General features: G+C 38.4%; 1 protein-coding gene and 1 long non-coding RNA gene across 2 annotated transcripts; both read right to left on the bottom strand.

Annotated features, from left to right (window-relative positions):
• Window positions 1-17,061: 17,061 nt before the first annotated feature.
• Window positions 17,062-17,396, bottom strand: LOC119909520. The gene is made up of 2 exons (XR_005445470.1): window positions 17,333-17,396; window positions 17,062-17,152 (listed from the first exon to the last, which is right to left on the bottom strand). It is a non-coding gene; the product is annotated as an uncharacterized LOC119909520 (long non-coding RNA).
• A 159-nt stretch (window positions 17,397-17,555) lies between these two features.
• On the bottom strand, window positions 17,556-21,473 carry LOC119909496. The gene is made up of 5 exons (XM_038727743.1): window positions 21,415-21,473; window positions 21,179-21,259; window positions 20,049-20,218; window positions 18,007-18,333; window positions 17,556-17,864 (listed from the first exon to the last, which is right to left on the bottom strand). Exons 1-5 carry the CDS (start codon window positions 21,471-21,473, stop codon window positions 17,575-17,577), a joined length of 927 nt encoding a protein of 308 aa, XP_038583671.1. The 3' UTR covers window positions 17,556-17,574.
• Window positions 21,474-24,955: the final 3,482 nt, after the last annotated feature.

Below are 24,955 nucleotides of genomic sequence, written 5' to 3'. Positions count from 1 at the left end.
TTCAGTTCTGAGAGACCGAACAATGCAGAAGAGCTGAAGGCCGCTATTGAAGCATCCTGGTCTTCCATAACACCTCAGCAGTGCCACAGGCTGATAACATCCATGCCACGCCGCATTGAGGCATTAATTCATGCAAAAGAGGCCCAAACCAAGTACTGAGTACATATGCATGATTATACTTTTCAGAGGGCTGATATTTCTGTATTTAAAATCCTTATTTTTTTATTGATTTCATGTAATATTCAAATTTTATGAGATTTTGAATTTGGGGTTTTCATAAGCTGTACGCAATAATCATTGAAATTATATCAAATAAAGGCTTGAAATATCTCACTTTGCATGTAATGAGTCTATATAATATATTAGTTTCACGTTTTAAGTTAATTACTGAAATAAATTAACTTTTGCACAATATGCTAATTTTTCAAGTTTCACCTGTATGTGATATGTGTATTCTTACCTGTAAACTGAAGCACCGCTGTAAGAAATAAAGAAATTCTCATGATTCTCTGAGTCTCTCCTTCTTCTGTCTCTTGTTCTCGTGCTCAGAACTGTCTGAGTTTCAAAACTAGTGCTTTAGTAGAGAGACGCTGCAGCTACTTCCTGTGGTTAGGATGATGACACTTCCTCATAGTGACTTTTAGTCTGTTTTAGATTTCAGTCTCTCTGAATTTCTTGCCGATGTCCAAACAGCCAAAAACTCAGTTACAGTTTTCACTTTTACGTTTTTGAAATGGAGTTTTCTCTCATCCACAGTGACTGACAGAGACCCCAAATTCTTGATCAGCAACATGAGATGAGGTTGCAGCAACCTAATGAAGATCATGTAAAATTGGAATGAGCATGTGAAGATGACAAAGTCACTGATTACAAGGCAGAGGAATATTTTTGAATGGTTTCTGCATTCATTGAGCCAATCTAACGCTGTGAAAAACAAACTAGCCTATATTAAGCCTCGCTCTGAGTCTCAAGTTCACATGCTCTCCAATCCCACTGTGTATTTGTGACAATGGCATGTTTGAAGAAGGTGTGAAGATTGAATGTTTGCAATAATGCAACTTGTTTTCTTTCGAATCAGATTTATTGCCAGGTACATTTTCACATATACGAGGAATTTGCCTTGGTATTGGTGCTTAAAAAAACTGTATTGCACAAATCCATATACAACAAAAAACAGCATTTATATAACAATTATCATAAAACTGTAATAATAAATTATATTGCACAGTTCTGAGTAATAATATTCTACAAATCAGTAAAATGCAATAATAAAATATGGGGGTCAGAGTCATTGTGTGTAGACTTAGAGTCTGGATGGCCTTTGGAAAGAAACTGTTCATTCGTCTGGTGGCCTCACAGCAAGAAGATCCCAGGTACAAACCCGATGGTTCAGGCTTTTCTGTGTGAAGTTTGCATGTTCTCCCCGTGTCTGCGTGGGTTTCCCCCACCATCAAAACATGTAAGGTTCTCCAGTCAGTGCCATTGATCAGGGGTTGGTCCCCAGGTGCTGTGCAGTGGCTGCTGTACTCCTTAATGCAGAGAATGAAATTTGCTATGTGTATTTGACAATAAAGTACCTTTACCTTAGATCAAAGAAATGGGGGTCAGGGTGAGAAGTAACAATGTTTTTTGCTCTGGAAAGGCTGCAGTGTCCTACAGGGAGGGTAGTTTTTTCTGCAGTGTTGACGACCCTCTGAAGTGCTTTTTTGTCTGCTGCTGAGCAGCCAGCATACCACTGTGAGGCAGTATGTTATGGTGCCTTCTATTGCAGAATGATGCCAGCATCTTTACGTATAAGTTGTTTCTCCTCCGAACTTGCAGGAAGTGCAGACGTTGCTGTGCCTCTGTTACAGCAGCTGTGGTGTTGGTAGACCAGGAGAGGTTGTCTGTGGATTCCCAGGATTTTATACTGTGAACCCTTTCCACACAGTCTCAGTTTATGAAGATGGGAGGGGGTCAGCTCTTTACTTCCTGAAGTCTAGGGAGGAATTTTTATTTTGTTTTTGTATTCAGAGTCAGTTATTGTTGGAGCACCATACTGACCCTTTCTGGACCTTTTCTCAGTAGGCAGACTCATCCTCTCCCTAGTTGAGTCCCACCACGGTCGTTTCATCCGCAAATATTCTGGATTTTACACTGCAGAGAACAGGAGAAACATGATCTCTTGTCAGTAACATGTGCAGCAGCATTCTGAATCTGAGTCTTAAGGGATTTATTCGAGCAGCCTGATAAGAAATTGCAGTAATCCAGCCAAGAAGTTACAAATGTGTGGACATTTCACATTTCCAGAAAGGATATTCCTGATTATTGTAAACATTTGTTGTGAGATTAAAGTACTTTCATTTAGTTTAGGTTTCCACCTCCTTGTCTCATCCAGTTCAGTCAGACGGTCTGAAAGGGATACTAACAGCAGAGCAATAACACAGGCTAAGGGCAGGTAGTAAAATTTTATGAATTCTCAATAAATTATAACATAATAAACATAAATTATGACTTTTTTCTCCATGTGTCAGAGAACCCAGATATCAGGGTTATTTTTAATGTTTAGGAAGTTTTGAACATGACCAGAAAACCGGCTGAAACAGGAGCTATTAAAGTACAACCATAATGTATACCAGTTTATCTGTGCAGGGTCGAGGGGGGCTGCAGCCACTCCCAGCTGACATTGGGTGAGAAGCGTGGTACCTTTTGGACAGGTCCATCACAAGGCACTGTTAAAGTCCAGTCCAGTCCTCAATTTCTCATTGAGGTGTAAAGCCGCCACAATAAAACAAAAGTCCCAAAAATGAGGGAAGACCAAATCATATGAGGTCTCTCAGCAGGGATTTTATTAAATGAGAGAAGTTGATCTACAGGAGAATGCATGTTTAAAACTAATATAGAAAATCTGAAAACCATAAATTTACGTAGAAAAGGAAGAAATTTGGGAAGTAGTTCTCACCATTATGCAGGAAACGAAGCCTTTAATCTCAAATTGTCTGGGGGATAACTCCCTGTTAATAATAGTCCCCTCTAGTGCTGAAACAAAACCTATGCTCTTGCATTCCAACAAAAAAAATTACTCTGTAAACTCACTACGATGCAAGTCTTTGGGTTGAGTCATACTTTCCCAATCTAAAATCTTGCCTCATAATGCAGACTTTAACACTGCAAACAGTAGGTCAAACATACTAGTGCTTTCCAAGAGGTTATATCAAACAATACTATAGCATACTCAAATACATAAAACACATATGGTCTTCATGAGAATGATTAAGTTTAACTGTGAACCTTTTATCAACTGTGTTGTTGACATCTTAACATTTTTCTGCACTCTAGTGATCAGCCAAACCCCGGTCATAGCTGTTCAGTTTGACCCATTTATTGGAACTGTTCACACTTACTGTATGTGTGATCTTTTCAAGACAAACATCAGTTTTTAACACTCTTTTTAACTTTTCTTCATTTTCCTCTCTCATGCATAGCCAATGTCCTTTGGTGTGTGTGTCTCAAAGAGTTTAGGGAGGAGCCATGTTAATCTTCTGAGAAGATATCTAACCATAAACGTACTTTTCTGAACCCAACATGATCATTACACATTGTTGTACAAAGTCTCTGACTTATCTTGGTCCAAAATCCACCACATGTAATCTTGCAACTCACTTCAGATGCATTTATCTGCATTTATACATTTCAGTGACCTGTAAGAATACAGCTGTTGTCAGCCAACAGAGGGAAGGTTTACTACCAGAAGTGGACAAGAGGATGTCACAGATTTGTGTGGTGAAGCAGGTTGTGCAGGTTGGAGGACCCAAACGCAGGACACGAAGGCTAGCAAGTGCAGTACAGTACGAGGGGAACAGAGACAGACATGCAGAGGGATCACTGGGGTAACAGACATGACAAAGGTTACTAAACACTAGACGACAGACAAGACAGACCCCCAAAACCCAACAGACCAAAACAACAGATAATAAAAAACTGACTAAAAGTACGAAACATGACATGGCAGGGAGGTTGTACCGCTAGTAGAGACAGAATATTCATAGTAATATTAGTTAGTACATGAAGGAATCATAAAATGTGTATAATTAAGTGGTAAATATACCATTAATATGCAGATTAAGTTGTTAGCTAAATAAATAGAATTTTATAAAACTCACAGTGAGCTTCCTAATATGAGATGAAATCAAGTCTTTAAAAATTGTGTTCAAAGTCAGTCTGGAATGAGCACAAAACACACAAACATTGATAAATAAAAGCAATCAGTGTTAAAAAAAACCCAAAATGATCTTATGAGATTTTTGTTCTCTAAAGGCTTCAACTACTCGTGTAAATGTGCTGTTATTTAACTGCAGTGGAGTCTTTTCTCTGATGAGCTGATGTTGATATGGAAGTTGTTGACCAGTGGAGTCTGACAGAGGCAGAAGGGTCTCCATCGTTTTCATAGTTCACCACACCATCATCTCCAGTTATACTGGAAGTCAGATGTGTACAAGGTGAAGAGGACAGGAAAGGGCACGGCCCCCTGTGGTGCTACGGTGCTGCTGACCACAGTGTCTGACATGCAGCCCTTCAGTCTGACGTACTGTAGTCCATAATCCATGGCACCAGGAGTGGCTCCACCCTCATCTCTGTCAGCTTGTCTCTCAGCAGGAGCGGTTCCTGGTATCCAAACTGCAGTGGATCTTGTGCATGGTGGACCTGGGGTCTGAGGACATGGAGCAGCAGCTGCTTCATAACGTGTGATGTCGGTGCTTCTGGTCTGAAGTCTGAAGTTAAGTGTGCCGTAAAATCTGCTAAACTTTTATATAAAGTCAAGGTGGAACAATTATTTACGAAAGGGAACCTCTGTACAGCTTGGCAGGGTATTAAGAACATGGAAGCTGTGAATACTGCTAATGACTTCAAATCCTTTTTCCACTAGATTCGAGACAGAAAGCAACATTCAGCTATACGACATAGTCTCCAGGCTCAAACCTGGCGACTCTTCCCTCACTATAAACACAAAGGATGTGGTGAGAGCCCTTTATAAGACAAAAGTCAACACAACAACTGAACCAGACGACATCAGAGGTCGAACCCTGAGGTACCGTGCTGAGCAGCTAGGGGGAGTGCTCCAGCTGTTGATCTGTAGATCCTTGGCTGGCAGCAGGGTCCCCCAGATGTGGAAGGACTCCACAGTTTATTCCCATACCAAAAATAAAGATACTTTTAAAACTGTGAATAACCTCAGTGCTTCTCACTTCTCTGGTGATGAAGGCTATGGAGAGGGTCATCAAAAATCATATTATCAAGGCACAGATGGACCCACTCCAGTTTTCCTCCGTGCAGGTAGAGGGGTGGATGATGGGAAGGTATTTATTTTAGACTCTATCCACAAACATCTGGAATCTCCCAACACTACAGCCAGACTCCCTTTTGCTGAGATTCTTCTCAGCATTTAACACTTGCAGCCACATTTCTCTCTACTCATTATCACCTAGATGACCACTAACTGTGTGGACAATGGACTTTCTTACAAAAAGGTCACAGAGTCTTGGTCAGTGACACATTATCTGGTGTCTGTACACCTCAACTGGTTCCCCACAAGGCTACAAGGCTATGTCCTTTCACCCCTGCTCTTCATTCTTTAAGCTGATGAATGAAAGGTCCACCCAGCCAAACTGTCACGGTCAAGTTCACTGATGACACAGTTGTCCTATCTTTCCTTTCAGGCCCCCTACACCACCACAGCTCAGCTCTTCATGAGTTTGTAGAATGGTGTGATAAATCCTGTCTGGAACTTAATGTGAACAAGACCAAGGAGATGGTAGTGACCTTTTCCAACAAGCAAAGGCAACTGGCCATGGCAGGATTACAAGAACTACCTTTGCATGTCTGACAATTTACTCATCTCAGTTATTAATGCTGCACTGGACTATGATGAAAATGATGATGACGTGTGTTTATTTATTTTATTATATTACGCTTGTTATGGTAAATGTTTATCAAATATCAATTGTACTGATCTTTTTGAAAATGAATATTGAACGTTATAATTCTGACATTACTCAAAGTACCACTGTTATGGCCTACATTCTCCTGAATACATGATAACCTCACAGAGCTGCTAACATGGCTGTAGACTGTCATTAGTTAATGTGCATTTAAAATATTTTGGCTAATTGTCAACTTTTTTTGTGCTTAGAAAATCAAACCGCTTAAAATATTTTTAATTAAAGATGAACAAGTTCTATATGTGTTTCAATAACAAAACAATAATAAAGTACAAATAGTGTAGGTTTTTTGGAAGTAATCTCTATTTCTACCCTAGTAAATCAGTTTAATGTTTAGTAATGTGTGGAAGGGGTTTGGAGAATGGTAAATTATTCTTGAGTTCGCCCACCTACACTACCACTGTAAACATGTACCTACATTTTAACCAAATATACTGTATTTCTTTATAAATTACATTCACAACTCTTTCTGTTTTGTTCAAAATCTTGTCGCTACAATAAGAGAGAATTACATTTGATATCCAGATGTGTTTAAAACATTCATTTGATAGTGAGGCATCAAATCAAACTTCACCTGAGTTGAAGGACTAAATGTTTTTTGTGGGTTGAGAAAATTATTCTCCATCTTTTGTACTCCATCATTATACGTACTTTCACTGAGTTATTGAAAATAAATCAATTATCATTTGCTTGCTCACTTCCAATTAATTTTTTTATACTAGTTTTGTCTTTATGGAAAGTGACTTCATTAAAGAACACACACACATACACACAAAATGACTGCAATTTAAAGGAAGTTTAGTTTGGGGAGATAAAGAGGCTGATAGTGTGACTGCACCGGCTTCAGTGTGGCTATAGCCTAGCCTCTGGAGTGCTCTCCCTCAGGGTCTGCACCAGTCACAACTGAAACCTCAGATGTTTAGCCTTTCCTGGTGCTTTAAAAATATTCATCTTTTAGTTATTGTTATCATATTCTTGACACTTCTATTTTTTCTTATATATAAACTGTATTATCTGGATTTGTAAAGTGTCCTTGGGTGACTTGAAAGGCACTAAAAAATAAAATGTATTATTATTACATGTATTTTTAAACACATCTATCGTAACTACATTGACTATATCTTAGTTTGCATGGTTATGTATAAAATAACATGATTTTTATTCATGATGAGTACAACAAATACAACCTTAAAAAAAACTCTTATGAAACCCTTTAAAAAACACTTGTTTACTTCCAATATGTTTTTTGGTTCAGACTCAATCTCACATGTTGATAAAGAGAATATCTCTTATTCGTAGTTTAGACTTCATAAGGAGACAGAGAGATGTAAGATGTTAAGTCACTACCTTGTTTTGCAGTAGTTTCTGCAGACGGTGCTTTGCTTCCTTTTGATTATGTTGAAACGATATGAAGAAACAAAAGACAACAATTGAAGATAAAATACCTAATTTTAATCTGAAGAAACTAAATGAGAAAGACTAAAGTTCTAATGTCTTAAAATTCATCAAATAAATCCAAATGTACCTGTTTTCTCACACGAGGCCCGGAGGTCAACGCTACACAGCAGGATCTGTCCACTCTTACTATCTGTCACGTTACACTTAAGTAAGTCATTATAGTTTGACTTCTGATTATTAGGACGAGCTGTGAAAACCACAGTGGCTGAACAGGAACTCTATGCTGTCACCATGTTGTTCTTATCACCCTCATACAACCACTCGACTGTGTGTCCAGATATCAGCTTGAGATGAAAACATTATGATGTAAATACTCACAGCTAATAACAGACAGATGAACCTCAGCATCTTAACTTTGTTGTTGTCCTGATTTAAACTGTCTGCAGGTGTAACTTCCAACATCCTCGACTGTGACCTTCTTTATAACCACAGAACATTCTGCTGTAACACTCAGTCTGTCTGAGTCAGCTTTAAAAAAACTAGATTTTTGGAGCCTCCCAAGTGTAACCACCTCTGTCATGGCTGCTCCGGTATTACGACTGGCAAACCAAGCAGTACTGTCACAATTATCTTGATCATTTATCACATTTTCACAAGGAAAAGTGACTTCATCTCCAACTCTGGCCGTGAAGGAAGCAGGGGTTTGTCCAGTTACTGCTGTTGAAGATGAGACATAAATATAAAAAAAAATATCTGTGATGTCTGGATGTATCTTTATGGAATGTGTGAGGTTAAAATTAAATACAACAAACAACAGCTTACAGCCTGTTCCTTATACATTAATCACCTCAACAGACCATGTTCAAAACAAACAGCAAGTTGACCGTTGCTTAAATATTATTAGTAGTGTTTCTTTTATTCATCTATGGTTTTTTATGTCCTTACCAGTAAACTGAAGCACCAGTATCACAAATAAAGACATCTTAATCCATCTAAATTGAACCATTTTGCTTCTCTCTCTCTCTCTCACTTTTGTTCGCACATCCTCAAGGGTGAAAATCTCTGAACTTGTGCTTCTTAAAGGAAGATACATGATTTACTTCCTGTTTTTAGTAAAGTATCACTTCCTTATATTGACTTTCATTCTTTCAATTGTTAAATTGGAGTCGATCAGCTGTTCGTCTCTTTCGTTTTATTTCTTGTAGATATCTTGTAGAAAACAGCCAAAAAGCCAGATGTGTTTCAATGTGGAGATAAAGGACATGAGCCACTTCTGTTTTCAGACGAGTTGAGAACAGAGTGTAGGTTGTTCGAGTTTACAGTGAAAATCTATAATCACAACCTCCATTCATCTAATGGGAAATAAAATGGGTTTCTCACTTTCTGTGCACAGGGATAGTATTCACATTTTAAGAGGTAATTCTCAATGCAATAAATGAAATGTAAATGAAAAAAAACATTTTAACAGCTTGTGGCCTTAATTTGCTGCAATGAGCTTGTAAGATTTTTTTTAGATATATAGACAACTAATGTGAAATTTGAAAGGTTTTTCATAGTTTTTCACTCATTCAAAATTGTATTTTGCATTACTTTTGTGGCAGTGATGTTTATGATGTGAAAAGATGACAAGGAGAGGAGCCTAAGGCCTTTAAAATATAGTTAGGGATGGGCAATATGACCTTATAATGTTTGACATCAAACCATATCGATGATTATCGCGATAACTGACAAATAAATATTCTTTTCAAGTTTAAAGGCAAACGAGCAGGGCGGGAGCAACACAGGTGAAAGACATGAGGCTAATGAGGCACAGGCAGGGAGAGAGCGCAGGGGAAAACAGAGACAGACATGCAGAGGGATAACTGGGGTAACAGACATGACAAGGGTTACCAAACACTAGACGATAGACAAGACAGACCCCCAAAACCCAACATACTATAAGGAAGATTCTAACTAAAAAGTGCAACACAAAGAATGGCTGTCCGGCAGAGTGTGACAGTGTTCTTGGGCAAGATACTGAAAAGGTCCAGAAAAAAAGTTATTTCACGAGAAAAGCGTCATCATTGGGTGGAGTTCACTCGACTCCTTATCAGTTATACATTTATTTTTCACTGCCGGATAAAATTGATGTGTAGCGTGAGCAGGTATGAAAATTGGCGTGAGTGCCACGCTCAACGTCTGAGAGTTGACAGCTCTGGTGTTACCTTATTTAAAGGTTAAGCAAGCTAAAGCTTTGATAGTCTGCCTGTCAGACATACATAGTGCTTGTGAACACATTGTTTGGCCAGAGATTTGGCCATTGCCTCCCTAAATGCTTTTATTTTTTTGTTTTGGGCCCCTGACAGGCTGCAGTGTTCGCTTAAAGGTTCAGTGTGTAATATTTCTCAGGATCTATTGACAAATGCAATATCATATCCATAACTATGTTTTCAGTGGTGTGTAAAGACCTTACATAATGAACCGTTATGTTTTTATTACCTTAGAATGAGACATTTATATCTACATAACCGCACGGCATCTTTCATCAGGGCTCAGGTTTAAACGAAAAAGACTATATACATTACAAAATTCGTCGCGGGTTACGGCCATAGCATTGTTTTTAAGATACTTTCCAGTTGCTGAGTACAATTGCTGATACACCCTAATGGCATTTCCCCTGGTAAAGTTGGGTTGAAAGGGTTTTGAAGGATATTGTTGGCCGTCAACGCATAAACATAAAAACTCTATATCATAATGGATAAATGTGAATGGATTGCGAGCATAACTACCTGTAAACGCCTTATGATCTACCAATCCTACTACTATAAATTTAGGTATTTGTCAGCTTCTCCTCGATTGTTTATTTTTTTCTAGTCTTAGAATGGCTCGTCTTATCCGTTGTTTGGCGACGCCTCTTTGGTTGGGAACTCCCTTTTTTCCCAGGAGGGCGTTTTATTGGTCGGAGGGCCATGGCTGCTATTCCCAACCCCTCTTGCTGCCTGTTGTCACAATTCATGACGTTAGTAATAACATCCGTAGCTATGATTTTAGCCACTGTCTTTAAATGAGGGGCAACAAATGTAAATCCTTTCTTGAGTAAGGGGAATGCAAGTCTAAACAGTCCCCTAAAAATACCCCCTAACCCTGCTGCGTACTGAGAACCGAGTCCGCTGTATCCTGGTAAATCTATATAGTATGTAACGTATTTGTCCGCACTGTGAACATATGGCTGATACGTTTGCTCCTTGTCTAATATTTTACCGGACAGAAGTGGTCTGTCATAAGTATTTGTGATCATATAGTTGTTTGGTGCTGTTATATGTACTATTCTTAAAAGAGGGACATAACTGTCACCCAATGTTTGATGTTTAACAATATGTAAACAAACATACTGTACAAGAGTTAACATCGGCAGGATGTGGCGCCAAATATGGTATCAGAGACAACACCGCGTTTGTTCGTGGTTGACACCTAAACATCACAATTCCCTCATGAGTTTTAAACTCCAGGGATAAATCCCAACATTTTTCAAGTTTTCCTTGAAACGTTAATTCTACGTCTCTCGTTGGTAAAATGCTTACTCTGTTAGTAATGTTGTTGTAATTAAGTTCGATGTGTCCCATTTTGTTTTCAGATAAACAACTGCTGAGTTCAGCTATTATCTGTGACATTGTTGTATAGAATCCTAATGTCGCTGATAGAGTTGTCCTCTTGTTTGATTTTTTTATCAAACACAACAAATTTTGAGTCTTCTGGTGAAAAAGATTTCCATGTTTTTGGATATTGAATCTCTATCAACCCCACCTCGTATGCTGATTTAAAGTTTAAAGGCTTGGATAGCTTTGTTATAAAATTTGCTATTATATTGTCGGGGTAAAATAATGCAGACGAGTTGCTGGGCAGGGTGACAAAAAAAATCCTCCACGTCCATATATATGTGTGTTTGTAAGCTGCTAAGGTAGCTGAATGACCTATTTTTCCTAAATCCATGAGTTAAATTTATCTGGCCATCCGACCCAATTGACTAACACCATGTCCCGGCGAGATAAAATCTTTTCTATTTTAAATGTTTTGTTTTTATCTATAATAACTTTTTGCATCTCTGGTTCATAAAATGTTCCCTGTAATATTTCCCCATCATAATCTTTTAACCTGTAAACAGGAGGATCCCTTGACACGCATTCCTTTACAGTAAAGTATCAATATAATTTTGGTCATAACCGTTTTTTTAAATGGTCCACGTAGTTTTGAAATTCTTATAGTATCGCCAGTTTTACATTTAAAACTACTCTTTTGTTTCATACAAAGTTGTTAAATACGATATCATCATTGTCTTTTGTTATATCAATCGGTTTCATTTTAATACTGCGATGATAACTCTGATTGTAGGAGGTGACTCAATCCTGCAGTACATCTACGTATCGTTTAGAATTATAGGCTGTAAAATAACACCACATTTTAGATTTCAGAGTCCTATTAAAACGTTCTACTACAGATGCCTTAGTCTCATTTGATGTGGGAAAGTGTACGATACTATTCATTTTCATTAATGCTTCAAAATCTTTGTTTAAGAACTATTTTCCCTCGTCTGTTTGTATTTTATATAAAATATCTTTAAAGGATGCTGCGACGCATTTACCCCTCTTATTTTTTAAACAACGTACCCATGCATATTTTGAAAACAAGTCTATACACGTTAATAAATAGCATACCCCAATCCCTTTCTGCAGAATAAGCGGACATGTCAACTAGATCTAGCTGGAATTGCCAATCTATTGAATTCACTAAAACCTTTCTCTTACAATGCACTGGAGCCGTCTTGTGTAGAGTATAAGCATCTTGCTTCATGAGCCAGTTTTCTATATCTGAATCTGCACACCGAACTCTAGTACTGTCAAATATAACCTTTTTAAGGTTATAATGTTATTTTAAGGTCCGTAATCCCCTACATTGTCTGTCGCATAGTATTTATTTTTCATCACCTCCTCCGTGATCTTTGTTACAAAGACTGACCCTTCAATGCCCAAGCGTTTTATTTCCAAGGACACAGGCCTACACGACATATCTGTCAGTGAGGATTACAAGTATACACTTTTCAGAAAATCAATACGTGCAACTATGTTTTTACAAACCAAAGACTCAATACATCACATCATCAACATCAACATGTTGCTTTCTGGTTTGCATTAAAACACACAAATCAATACTAAAAGTCCAAAAACAAAACACATGACCCAAATGAAATTCATTATTATTCAAAGGAAAAACATTTGCCTCATCGAGTAGAGTAGATTTCACATCTGCATATTTATCTGCAGTCATTTGCACCATGGTACGCCATCCTATGTCTAGCTTAGGTTTACTGTAACTCCTAATCAGTCTGTACTGTTATTTTTTGTTGTTAGAGAACCACACTCACACCTTGTATATGCTTTATAGATAAACAGTCCAAACTGTAGACCCGGACTCTGCATCCTTTCTTTATTAACTCTCACCTGAGCACAAAATAGTGTCCTGACCCGACACCCTGAAGCGGTTGCTGCCACGCCTGTTGATCCACCCCATACACATTCTCTCACGCACTGTCTGTGTCACATATTGCATTGTTAACAGTTTCACACAACAGTGCTCTCCTCTTATACATGATATATCTCTTTTTGACATAGTTTAGTAGACTATAAACATTTCCCATTGTTTTTTAGTGTTTTTCACCCTTTCAGATGTCCAGAGATTCCTTAACTACTGTGCTCACGCAGTCCTCCACTCTAACTACCCGTTTAAGTGATGCAATGAGAAACATGTTCCTCAACCAAATCTGTAGAGCACCTGCAGCAATATACCGAATGCTGCACTCACACGTTGGTACCATCCCAAGACCGCGTAATAAATACTTTAGAGCATCTGCAAATTTTTTGTTAAAAAGCTTCTGCGTAATTTCCCCTTTATGTCCTTTGCCCTATGTACTTTCATATGAAGCTGTACTGTCCAACAAAATACTAATGAAGACACTCATTTTAAATTTAAAGTTTGATGTTGATGACACCAACTAGCATAGAAATAGCTCTAAAAAGGGGCTTGCTTGTTAAACATTTCTATTCCGGGCATACCTGTAGAGATGTGCCTTCCAGAGCGCTGTTAATATATGGGGGTGGAAAATACAAAATGTATAAGGAATATATTTAATGTAATAATTTAATAGACATACGGTAGCTTTGCTTAGCCTACATGCAATGAAACAAGCGCCTGACTCTCTCCATCCGTGTAGAATATATAGGCTAGTATACCCCAATGTAGTTTATCATGTGTTGTACGCTAATTCCAATGTTTCTTTTCTTGATTCCCATGTGGAGAGACAAAACTTTTTAAATGACGTGTACATTTTGACTGGTTTTCCACCAATGCAGCAGTAGGTTATATTACTTACTAAAGAGAATGTGTTTAAAGACTGTATGCACTGATCGTCAACAGTTTCAGCGCTATCCTTAACAGACGTGGATTTCCATTAAGAACTTTGGCTGAACTCCTGATATTTGTACTTGCTTCATTTCCCTACAAGTATTTTCACTCTGTGTTGTGTTGACTGCAGTTTCAGTGTTGGAAATTTTAATATTAAGTTCTTCTGAGGGTTGCACGTGTTTTGAACGCCCTGCTTTCCCATGAACTAGTCTGATTAACTGTAAGAATCAGGTACATATTTCTCCTCTGGTAAATTCAATTCACTTGAACTTGGTTCTTAAAAAGAAAAAAGCTAAAAAAGGTCTTACTATGTAGTACATAACTTTGAGAATAATTCCACAATAACGCTTACCAACCTACCTATCTATTTACATATTGAAGCATAAATATAGTATTCCACTGTTGAAAGTAAATCTCATTGTATCAAGCATAATCTATACTAATAATCATTTAGATGCTTAATTGGGCTGCAGACCACTGTTTGTTTTGAAGAATGTGCTATTCGTGGTTGGGTTCATTTTTCACTTCACTTTAATTTAGTGGCCAATTGATGTTTGTGTGTCTCTTTGGTGTTTATCAAGAAAATTTGTACTAAAACTTTGTATCAAGGTACAAACTTTAGATTCTAAAATTGGAGACTGTATATAGTGTGATAAATTCCAGAACAATAGTTTTTTACATGGAAATCAATATGACTTTTTATACGAATGTATGCGTTTAAAGTAATTCAGATTGTTTGTGAAGAAAATGGTTGCCTCAAACTTGTTGGATTGCAGCCTGTAAGACTTAAGATAGTTGAATAGATAGAATTGAGCCGTCCATGTTGAGTTCAGTGTTCATGTGCACTTGAGCAGCTCTAAGTGCTCTGAGTGTAATTTGATAATGAAGATGTAATTTCATAATCAGTATTGTTGTCACCACATGAGTAGTACCAGTAGTACCAGCCTTGGAAAATGTTTTGTGGACCCTTTTCCCATCTTAAGTGGCTTGGTGTGAGATGTAAAGATGAGTATTTTGATAACTAAATGATGGATTCATGAATGCTTAACTTTAAACATAATAAGTAATACTGAGGACTCTTTTTCCTTTGTAAGAATGCTTTGGCAGTTAAGAGGTTTAATTTGACTTTTTTTTAATGTTTGATTCACCAATATACATTTATTACGCTTTTATCCAAAGCGACTTACAATGGCTGTACATGTCAGAGGTCGCACACCTCTGGAGCAACGAGGGGTTAAGTGTCTTGCTCAGGGACACAATGGTGGATGGGTCACAGTGAGAATTGAACCCAGGACTCCCACACCAAAGGCAAGCATCTTATCTATGCGCCATCACCATCGCTTTACATGCATATGGCCAAATATGCAAATCAGCTGATGACGTCATTTAGCTATTTCTAGCGACTTTTCAGAAAACCAATAGTTACTTCCGTACTGAGGAGTTTTTTGGTATTTTTTTAAACTTTATTAACCACAATCAGATGAACAAAAAAGTGAGGCCACAGCCAATCGACAAAAAGGCAGTAAAAATTGATTTAATAATAAGTGATATCACTGAAAAACTACAGACAGACCTTCTTTTCTTATGGCTGACATGAGCTGGTATCTGGAATTAACACCGGTGAAACTTTAACACTTGTGTATTTCCACAGTTTCCTCTCATTCAGCTGTTTGATTCAACTCTCAAAAGAGACTCAATCAAGATGAGCGTTGTCCCACTTCCTCTGAGTTTGCTTTAAATTACTTTCATAACAGAACATAAAAAATAACCTGAACAGAGATATAGATGTTAAAATGACTGCATATCAAACAATAACAGCTGATACAGAAATAACAGTAAAAACTAATACATGTTTAACTACAACACAGCACTAGCACATTAAAGTGCCTGACAGCAAGTTCATCAAGCTAAATGTCCCATATATTATGTTCAGTTACATTTCAAGCAGCAAGATAATGTTGTTATTGTGCTACTAGTTAACCTACTGCACCCCCTTCTGGACTAAAAGGCTTTTTACAGCAATAAATCCTGAAAATGATCATAAAATAAGTCTAATAAAAACATTTATCAGTTATCAATGAACTGTAATGATATGAGCTGTAACTACACTGTGGTCTCTGTGGTCTCTTATTTGTTTGGTTTGTTGACGGTGGCGTAGAGGTCGCTGGGATCAGCTGAGAAGGAAGCTTTCACGGTGCTGTAGGTCACTGCATCATCTTCATCATCACCATCTTTACCCAGAACCTGGAAAAGAGACAAACAGCACAACACAGAAATTACACAACATTAAATGAGACAGAATAATGCAGGTAAATGCAACATTATGATATCCAGCAGCACATAAACACAAAGCTCAATAATGAAACAGCAAACAACACAACACAAAACAGTGAGTCAGTCCAGTCAGTTCAGTTTGAAGATGTGCTGTTAAAGATCTGTTTGTACATGTACTGAGCTCCTCTGGCCGCTCGTTGGTGAGATATTTTGTTCTGGACCAAATTGTTGGACACACTGACATCACAATCCTTACATGTAGACCTGGGCTTTAAAGGGAAAATAAAGAATCTGTCCTGTTTTTATACCTGAGAAGTGTTTTCATTCACTGCCATCATCACTAGAACCAATCAGACAGCTTACCCGGCCTTTACTGTTGGTCTTCCTGGTGTAGCTGATGGAGGCGTAGGAAACACCATCTTCAGGATCAGCCTACACAGAGAAGACAACATAATGGCTGCTCAGTAACATGTGGACTTGATTGTGTTCTGGTCTGTTCTGGTGTCGTCCAGCTGCATCATCAGACTCCCCACTTCTTCTCTTGCAGAAAGAACTTAGATTCAAGAGTCACTGTGTGTCTCATAGAGCTACATTTTGAACAACAAATCTAAAAACAGTGAGTGTAACTTTGTCCTGGGTGTAGTGTGAGATCTCACCGTGTCCTGACTGCTTTCTGGACTCACTGCAGGGTTTAAGCTCCGTCCCTGAAAACAACAAACAAACAGAGTCTACTTCCATGTGGTCAAACACTGGCTCTGTGAAGGCTGTTTAGATTTGGATGACTCTGTCAGAGAGCAGCTGATTCAGCTCTGTCATAACTGTAGAAACATTTGATTACTCAGCCGTAAAACTCACAGTGTTTTCATCCATCTGGGGTTTTTTTCCTGAAGAGACAAAAGAGAGTCGACTTTAGCTTCAACAATAAAAATCCAGGTTCATCAAAACTTCTTGTTTATAATATCTGTGGTTGCTCTCACCTTTAGTTTTCTTCCATCTGATGAGAGCAACAACAACAACAATTATTATTAATCCTGCAACTCTCACAAACACAGTGAGCCACCACAAAGCTAGAAGTAGAATAAAAACATTAAAAACATTTTTGCAGCTTTTTGTTTTGTTCTGTAATCATGTACAACAAACAATAAAAAAAAAAAATTAAATAAAAAGTAAAATTTTGAAGTTTAGAATGGGGAGAGAAAGAGGCTGACAGGAAGACAGAGAGACTCTAGAGAAAGATGAGTTACTACCTTGTAGTTTTGTTGAAGCATCATTGGTTGTTGTTGTGGCTGTAACTGTTTTCAGTTGTTGTTGTTGTTTGTGCGTCACCTGCACAAATGAAAAAACACAACCCAAGAAACTGTTCAGTTAGATAATACCTCATGTTTACCATCTGCTGTCACTAAATGAGAAAGAATGATGTCATCTTAAAAAGTCATCAAATAAACAAATGTTTTGGTGGTTTTAGTCATCTTGAACAGCTCAGCATATTCTAACCTGTTTTCTCACCCGAAGACTGAGGGCTGAAGGTGAACAGCTGCACTTTTCTAGAGTTACGATCTGTCACTTCACATGTCAAGTTAGACTTTGATTTGTTAATAAAATGAGAATCTGGGAAAGACACAGTGGTGTAGCAGACAGACTGTGATGTCTTCATGTCTTTGTTATCTTTGTCCACATCTTTACCCTCATACAGCCACTTCACTGTGTGTCTACAGAACTGTTTATGCGTCAACACAGAGCAGTTTAACGTCACCTTATCACCGTCCTGATGTTCAGTCACTGGTGAAGATGGAGATATTGTGAGAAAAAGACAACAAGAGTAAAGTTAACTTCATCACTGTGATCATAATTATTGTAATGTTTCAGTATATTGTTCTAACAAGACAGTTTGAGCTGAAAACATTATGATGGAAATACTCACTGATAATAACAGACAGATGAACCAGAGAGTCTGGAGCTTGTTGTCCTGATTTGTTGAACTGTCTGCAGCCGTAGTAACCAACATCCTCGACTGTGACTTTCTTTATAACCAGAGAACAGTTCTCTGTAACACTCAGTCTGTCTGATTTAGATTTGGCTTCATTGTGAATCTGCCCAAGTTCAAACAGCTTTACTGCTGGTTTGTTTCCTGAACCACTGAAGATCCATGTAGTATATTCACATCTTTGCTGACCGTCTATCACATTTTCACAAGGCAAAGTCACTTCATCTCCAACTCTGACAGTGAAGGAGAGGGGAAGTTTTCCAGCTGCTGCTGTTGAGAAAATGATGAAAAATAAAGTTCATAGTTAGTGACGATTATTTCTTTATCCTTAGTTTCCAAGAGTTCACTAAACTCACCACATTAGAAACAACAGATTTGGTTTTCTTAGTTAAATCAAATGTAGCTAATAAAGAATCTTTAATAATATTGATCAAGTTATTTTTTACAATGTGCCTTCCATTTATATATGTGATATATGTATTCTTACCTGTAAACTGAAGCACCGCTGGAAGAAATAAAGAAATCCATTTGAACTCAACCATCATGATTCTCTGAGTCTCTCCTTCTTCTGTCTCTTGTTCTCGTGCTCAGAACTGTCTGAGTTTCTAAACTAGTGCTTTAGTAGAGATACTCTGCAGCTACTTCCTGTGGTTAGGATGATGTTACTTCCACATAGTGACTTTTATTCTTTTGTAGCTTTCAGTCGCTCTGAATTTCTTGTTGATGTCCAAACAGCCAAAAACTCATTGTGGAAATATAGTTTTTTCTCATCCACAGTGACTGACAGAGACCCCAAATTCTTGATCAGAAATATGAGATGCAGCCATCAGAGATGCAGCCATCAGAGTTCACACTTTGTTCAGTCTCACAGTGTATGAGTGACAATGAGGTGTTTCACCAACTGAAAAGAAGAAGAGGAAGTTGAAGATTGTTAGTTAAGATAAATGTTTTCAACAATGCAACTTGTTTTCTTCAGTTAGTTTTTATTAGAACAGACAGAATCCATGTTCATGTTTGACAGCACACCAGAATCTGACTCCTGATGTCCATGGTGTAATATGGTGATACTGTAGCAGCTGGTGAAGAACACAGATAATATTTTATTGCTGGTTCCTTGTTGTGTCTTTGCAGTTATTTTTGTTTTTCAGAGATCTGATTAGGAAGTGTTTTGGTGAGGATGTGGTTAACAACAGCAGCAGAGCTCTGCAGGCTTTACCCTCTAATGATGACCAGTTCAACATCAGAAACACAGGAGGCTCACAGGAACTGACAGTACTTTATTAGGACTTAAGACAAAGAGACGCTTATTTAGTAACTTATGCTGAATGGCGGGGGAGGAGGTCATAGGAAAGTATGGAGGAGCCAGGTTGCTTAAGGCTTTCTAGGCGATGAATAGAAGTTTAAAGTGGAAGCCAGTAGAGGTTGTGAAGGATGTGATCTCTACGACAAGTGGAAGTGAGCAGGCGGGCAGCAGAGTTCCGGATGTATTGAAGTTTATTGAGCATTTTGTTAGGTGAGCCATCTATGATGTTGTTGCAGTAGTTGAGTCTGGAAGTGATGAGGGCATGGAAGACTATTACTGCAGTAGTAAAGGCCAGAGGTGTGCAATGTTTTTGAGGTGGAAGAAGGCAGTTCATGTGACCTGGTTGATGTGGTTGCAGACCTGGGTGGTAGGGGTGACAATGGAGCCATCAATGTTGAGTGAAAATGACTGGGTGGAGTGGGTGAGAGTGTTAGGGCCAATGATGAGGATTTACGATTTATTGCAGTTGAGTTTCACGAAGTTCTGTAACATCAAAGACTTAATGTCTGCGAGACAAGTAGTAAGGGTGGTGTTGTTAGGCTTGGGTGATGAATTTGTAGGAGAGGTAAAGCTGAGTGTCATCGGCATAGCAGTGGAAATGGAGGCCATTTTGCCAGAGGATCAGTCCAATTGGAAGGGTGTATATGATGGAGACCAAGCACTGAGTCTGAGATACCCCACAGGAGAAGGGTGTATATGGTGGAGGATTTGCAGCTGTTTCTGTAGATGTATTGTTGATTGTCAGAAAGGTAGGAATTGAGCCAGGAGAGGGCAGTGCAGGTTAAGCCGAGGGAGTACTGAAGCTGTGTGAGAAGGATGGAGTGGTTGATGGTGTCAAAGGTGGCGCTGAGGTCATGGAGAAGAAGTATGGTGAGGAACCTTCAGTCAGCATATACCTTCAGTAAGAGGCATACATCTGTGGAAAGCTTTACCATCTGAAATTAAAACATTGACAGAACTCAAGGTTTTTAATATACATTTAAAGCAAAGGTTGAAACTAAAACAACTCTGTGAACACTGACTGTACAGGATACAATGCAATGCATACAAACATGATGTTGCATATGTTAGCATGCACAGATATATGCACACGTTTGTGTTCTTGTATTGTTTGTTGTGTCTAGACTCTGTTTATAGTGATTTCTACATCTACTTCAGTCCATATCTTATTACATGTATCGGATGTATTTATTGTATGTATTTTAATGGTTGTAAATTTTAAACTATATACTCTGTAATCTCTGTTTTAATTTTATAAGCCTAACCAGGGACAGGGGTTGCAAATTAGTAATGGCTAGAAACCTGAATGCATGGCATCTACTTTGTATTCTTTATAAAGCAATGTTCTATGCATTTGTCCCTGTCAAATAAACATTTAATAAAATATATAAGTACATCAATTGTGATTTTAAGTAGGGCTGTTTCTGTGCTGTGTTTGGAGTGGAAGCCTGATTGGAAAGTTTTATAAATGTTATAGGAGTTGAGGGGGGATTTGAACTGAGCACCAACAACTCGCTTAAGGATTTAGGACAAAAAGGAAGGTTGGAGATTGCATTTACTGGCAGTGAAAGAGATAGAGATGGTGTCCCATGTTTTTGACAAGTTTGTTGATGTTGTAAAAAGGCGTTTTGGGGTTGTTGCAGCCACAAGTTTAGTTTTTGTAGGAGCAATCTTCTCAGTGCAGCATTTTAGGTGTGTATCAGGTCAGTGAGAGAAACTTTCAGAGCAAAGGTAGAGTCAGGGATGTTGTCAGCCAGGATGGAGCAGAGAGGAAGGGTTGATTAACTTGAGGTTGCAGATTATTACGGTGCAACAATGGGAGTGGGGATGTCTAGGTCCAGGGTGAAGTGGTTGGAGATGGTGAGGTCCGATATTTGTGCCAGGTTTCTGTAAAGCAGAGGAAGTCCAGTTTATTGTCCATAATGAATTCTCTGAGAATGGGGTCCTTTGAGTTTAAGGATCGGGTTTTCTACAGTGCGACTTTCAAATGTGATTGTGTCATAGACTGTATATAAAAATGGACGTAGCATCCGTGACGTCACCCATTGGTTTCTGAAGAGCTGTTTTGAAGCTCAAAATTGGCGGAGCTGGCCGGTGCCATCTTGGCAGCGCGTCACCGCGCGTCACTCCCGGATAACCAAAAATGGGCAAAGAGGCTGGTTGTAGGTGGAGCTGAGGTGACGTGTTGCTGAAACCACTCACGCCTAGCTAACATGACCGAGTTAGCTCATGCTAAGGAGCTAATGCTACATGCTACTCTGCGGTGCTGTACGGTGGAGGTTGGAACCTGCGGCTGGTTGTTACCAGTTTACCGACATTACCAGCTACAGTCAAGGTAAGTCACCGGAAAATATTAAAATAACTCACATATCTGTTATTGACATTATACTTCACAAGGTTTTAAATGCTTTTTGATATATAAATGTGGTAACATTAACGTTATTTTGAAACACTAAAGTTAGATTTTGTTGAGACGAACGTTAACAGGTAACTTAACGATAACGTTAACTATGAATCAGTTATTAATTACCTTAAGTTTAATTAACGTTACAGCTCAAACGAACAATTTCAAGCAAATCAATTTACATACCGTTGGTTACGAGCGGTTAGGAGTCGTTTATTTGGACATCACCTCAGTATGTTACTTGTAATAAACTAATAAGCTAGCGGTAGAGTCCTCAGTTACATGATGGAAGCTGTATATCTTGTGAAACGTTAGCCATGGCTGTTATCACGTTAATTAATTCCCCACACCGCAATTTTGAGTAACGCTGCTGCTGTCGGCAGGGCTGTGTGGGATTATTGTCTGGAATAGGACACTTGAGAGAGAAAGGTAAGGTAGGTTTTTATATTTGTCACAAGATTGTTGTTTCAGGTTCTGGTGCCTCCACATCTGCGACTCAAAGCTTAAAGTTTGAGTCTAAAATAATGTTGCTACTCAAAGCTACTGGACATTTGACAGCTGATATAAAAGGACAACACAACATTTAAAGAGTCTCCCTTGTTCCATTTACTCCAAATTATGTGACATAATAGTGCTGTCAACATTAAAACACTGAGGCATCTTTTAGAGGACCATCTCAAAAAATTTGAATACTGAGGAAAAGTTCATTGTGAGCATCAGAACCAGACTGAGAGAGTTAATTAGCTGATCAGAGAGCTCTTCTCCAGTTATTTCTGTATAATCTATAATATAGAAATGTATTTTTATTCTAAAATGTTTATACATTTTGAGATAGTGGAGTTTTTATTTCCATGAGCTGTAAACTGTAATCATCAAGATGAAAGCAAAAAGGGTTTGAAATGCTTCACTTTGTGTAATGAATCTAGAATATATCAAAGATTCACTTTCTGAATTAAATTACATTAGAAAATTAACTTCACCACAATATTCTATTTATTAAAGAATCATCTGTATTTACTTTATATTTTTTATCACCTGAAGAATTTATTACACATTTTCTTCCCAGAGGCACACTGTGGAGCAGATATCCCACCTGGTGCCAGAGAGCTGCAGAGACCTGGAAGCCTTGTTATTGTTGTGGAAGTCTGTATCCGTTGGCGTGGACTGATGTGGAAAGGCATTCTCTCCTTCTGTTTATTTTGAGTTTTAAATATTGTCCATATTTGTATCATAGATCCATTTAAAAATAGATATGGTTTATGCTTCCTGAAAAGCTAATCTTATACCACAGATAAAACAACACACATTAAAACTGAACTTTTGCTTAAGAACATCAGTCTAGTATAAGTTTAAAAGTGAAAATACCCAACATGTTTCACATGAAATCATGAAAAGTAATTATGCAGTGTATTATGTGTGTGCAGGAGTATTTTTACTTTCTACCTTATACTTTAAGATAAATAAGGAGCCATATACCATAACAGAGCCTGAAGTTTCTGAAGAGTGCCTTGTTTGCTGCTCTGATATAAGTCTAGTTTAAACACAGAAACAAAGAATGATCTGCAGAGTAATTAGGAATCCCACTAGGTGGTTTTTATTGTGATCTTGCAAACTCTAAGGTCTCAGAGCTGACCGAATGCACATGTAGTAAATAGGCGAGGCTATACAATGTAAACCGCACAAGAGCTTCTCAGAGGTCGCAATAATTGACACCTCCTACAGGGCTTCAAAACTATTCAGTGTGCAGATTATTCTTTTCGTTTTTCACTACAGAGTAACTTCTCAGTCAATGTCACATTTGTCTCTTAAAGAAATGTCTAAATAAAACAGTATATAATATCAACCTTTCATGCATTACTTTCTACTAACATATATGCAAAATGTTAGTCTATAAATAACATCTTAAAATTTTCATTTACAGCTGTTAACTATAAGTTTAGATTAAAATATGAAACTGATGATGAATGATGATTTTATTATGTATAATTAGTCTGATACACTTTATAACAAAGTATTCCTAATATACAAGCAATAGTTTAATAAATTAAACTCTTGTCTTGCATTCATGAAAACATCAATATTAAAAGGCTACAAATGTAAGTAGTTTTGTATGACTTGAAATGTGTTGAGTTATTATAATGATAGAATCTGTTGATAAGAACCCCGTGTCATGATTTCACGTCAGTAGTGTTCAGGTGTTGTGAGTAAAAATAAAAGAAGGAGTTTTTTGACTACCTCAGTGACTTCCACCAGGGAAATTGATAAGAAACCCCCATCAGCCTCCAGCTCTGCCTCTACAAGAGAGGGCATGTCAGTCGGATTTAGGAGTTCCTCAAAGTGTTCCTTCCACCGCTCAATTACCTCCCCAGTTGAGGTCAACAGGGTCCCATCCTTACTGTACACAGCTTGGACGGTTCCCCACTTCACCCTCCTGAGGTGGCGGACAGTTTTCCAAAAGCACTTTGGTGTCAACCAAAAGTCCTTCTCCATGTCTTCTCCAAACTTCTCCCACACCCGCTGCATTGCATCCGCCACAGCAGAGGCTGCAGCCCTTCGGGCCCATCGGTACCTTGCGTCCGCCTGCGGAGACCTCCGAGACAACAAATCCCAGAAGGCCTCCTTCTTCAGTCGGACAGCTTCCCTGACCAACGGTGTCCACCACGGTGTTCGAGGGTTACCGCCCCTTGAGGCACCTAAGACCTTGAGACCACAGCTTCCCACTGAGATTTCAGCAAAAGAAGCTTTGAACATTGCTCATGTTCAATGTCCCCAACCTCCACAGGGAAGCCAGAAAAGCTTCACCGGAGGTTTGAGTTGAATATTTCATGGACAGGGGCCTCCTCCAGATGTTCCCAGTTCACTCGCACTACCTGTTTGGGCTTACCGGGTCTGTTCAGAGTCTTCCCCCACCTCTTGACCCAACTCACCACCAGATGGTGATCAGTTGACTGCTCCGCCCTTCTCTTCACCCGAGTGTCCGAAACATGCGGCATCAAATCAGATGAAACAATTACAAAATCTATCATTGATCTTCAGCCTAGGTACCACGTACACTTATCCATGACTAGCACAGAAGTCTAACAACAAACACCCACTCGGGTTCAGATCAATAAATATTTGGTTTAATTAATTTGAGTCATGAGCAAATTAGCACTTAATTCTATTAAAATACTTATTTT

This window comes from Micropterus salmoides, unplaced genomic scaffold (assembly GCF_014851395.1).
Source record: "Micropterus salmoides isolate LMB-PRFRI ecotype aquatic unplaced genomic scaffold, ASM1485139v1 Ms_hic_scaffold_18, whole genome shotgun sequence".
NCBI classification, from domain to species: Eukaryota; Metazoa; Chordata; class Actinopteri; order Centrarchiformes; family Centrarchidae; genus Micropterus; species Micropterus salmoides.
The sequence above is the reverse complement of the archived record's forward strand: the minus strand, read 5'-3'. Positions and strand labels throughout refer to the sequence as shown.

Excerpts from the sequence above, each read along its gene's own strand:
- LOC119909496 (XM_038727743.1), bottom strand. The coding sequence starts at position 21,473 with ATGGCACCGGCCAGCTCCGCCAATTTTGAGCTTCAAAACAGCTCTTCA. Across the intron at positions 20,219-21,178 it reads CCCACTCCCATTGTTGCACC|CGCCACCTTTGACACCATCA; the intron begins GTAATAATCTGC and ends CCATGACCTCAG. Across the intron at positions 17,865-18,006 it reads TCATCTGTCTGTTATTATCA|TGACTGAACATCAGGACGGT; the intron begins GTGAGTATTTCC and ends CATCTTCACCAG.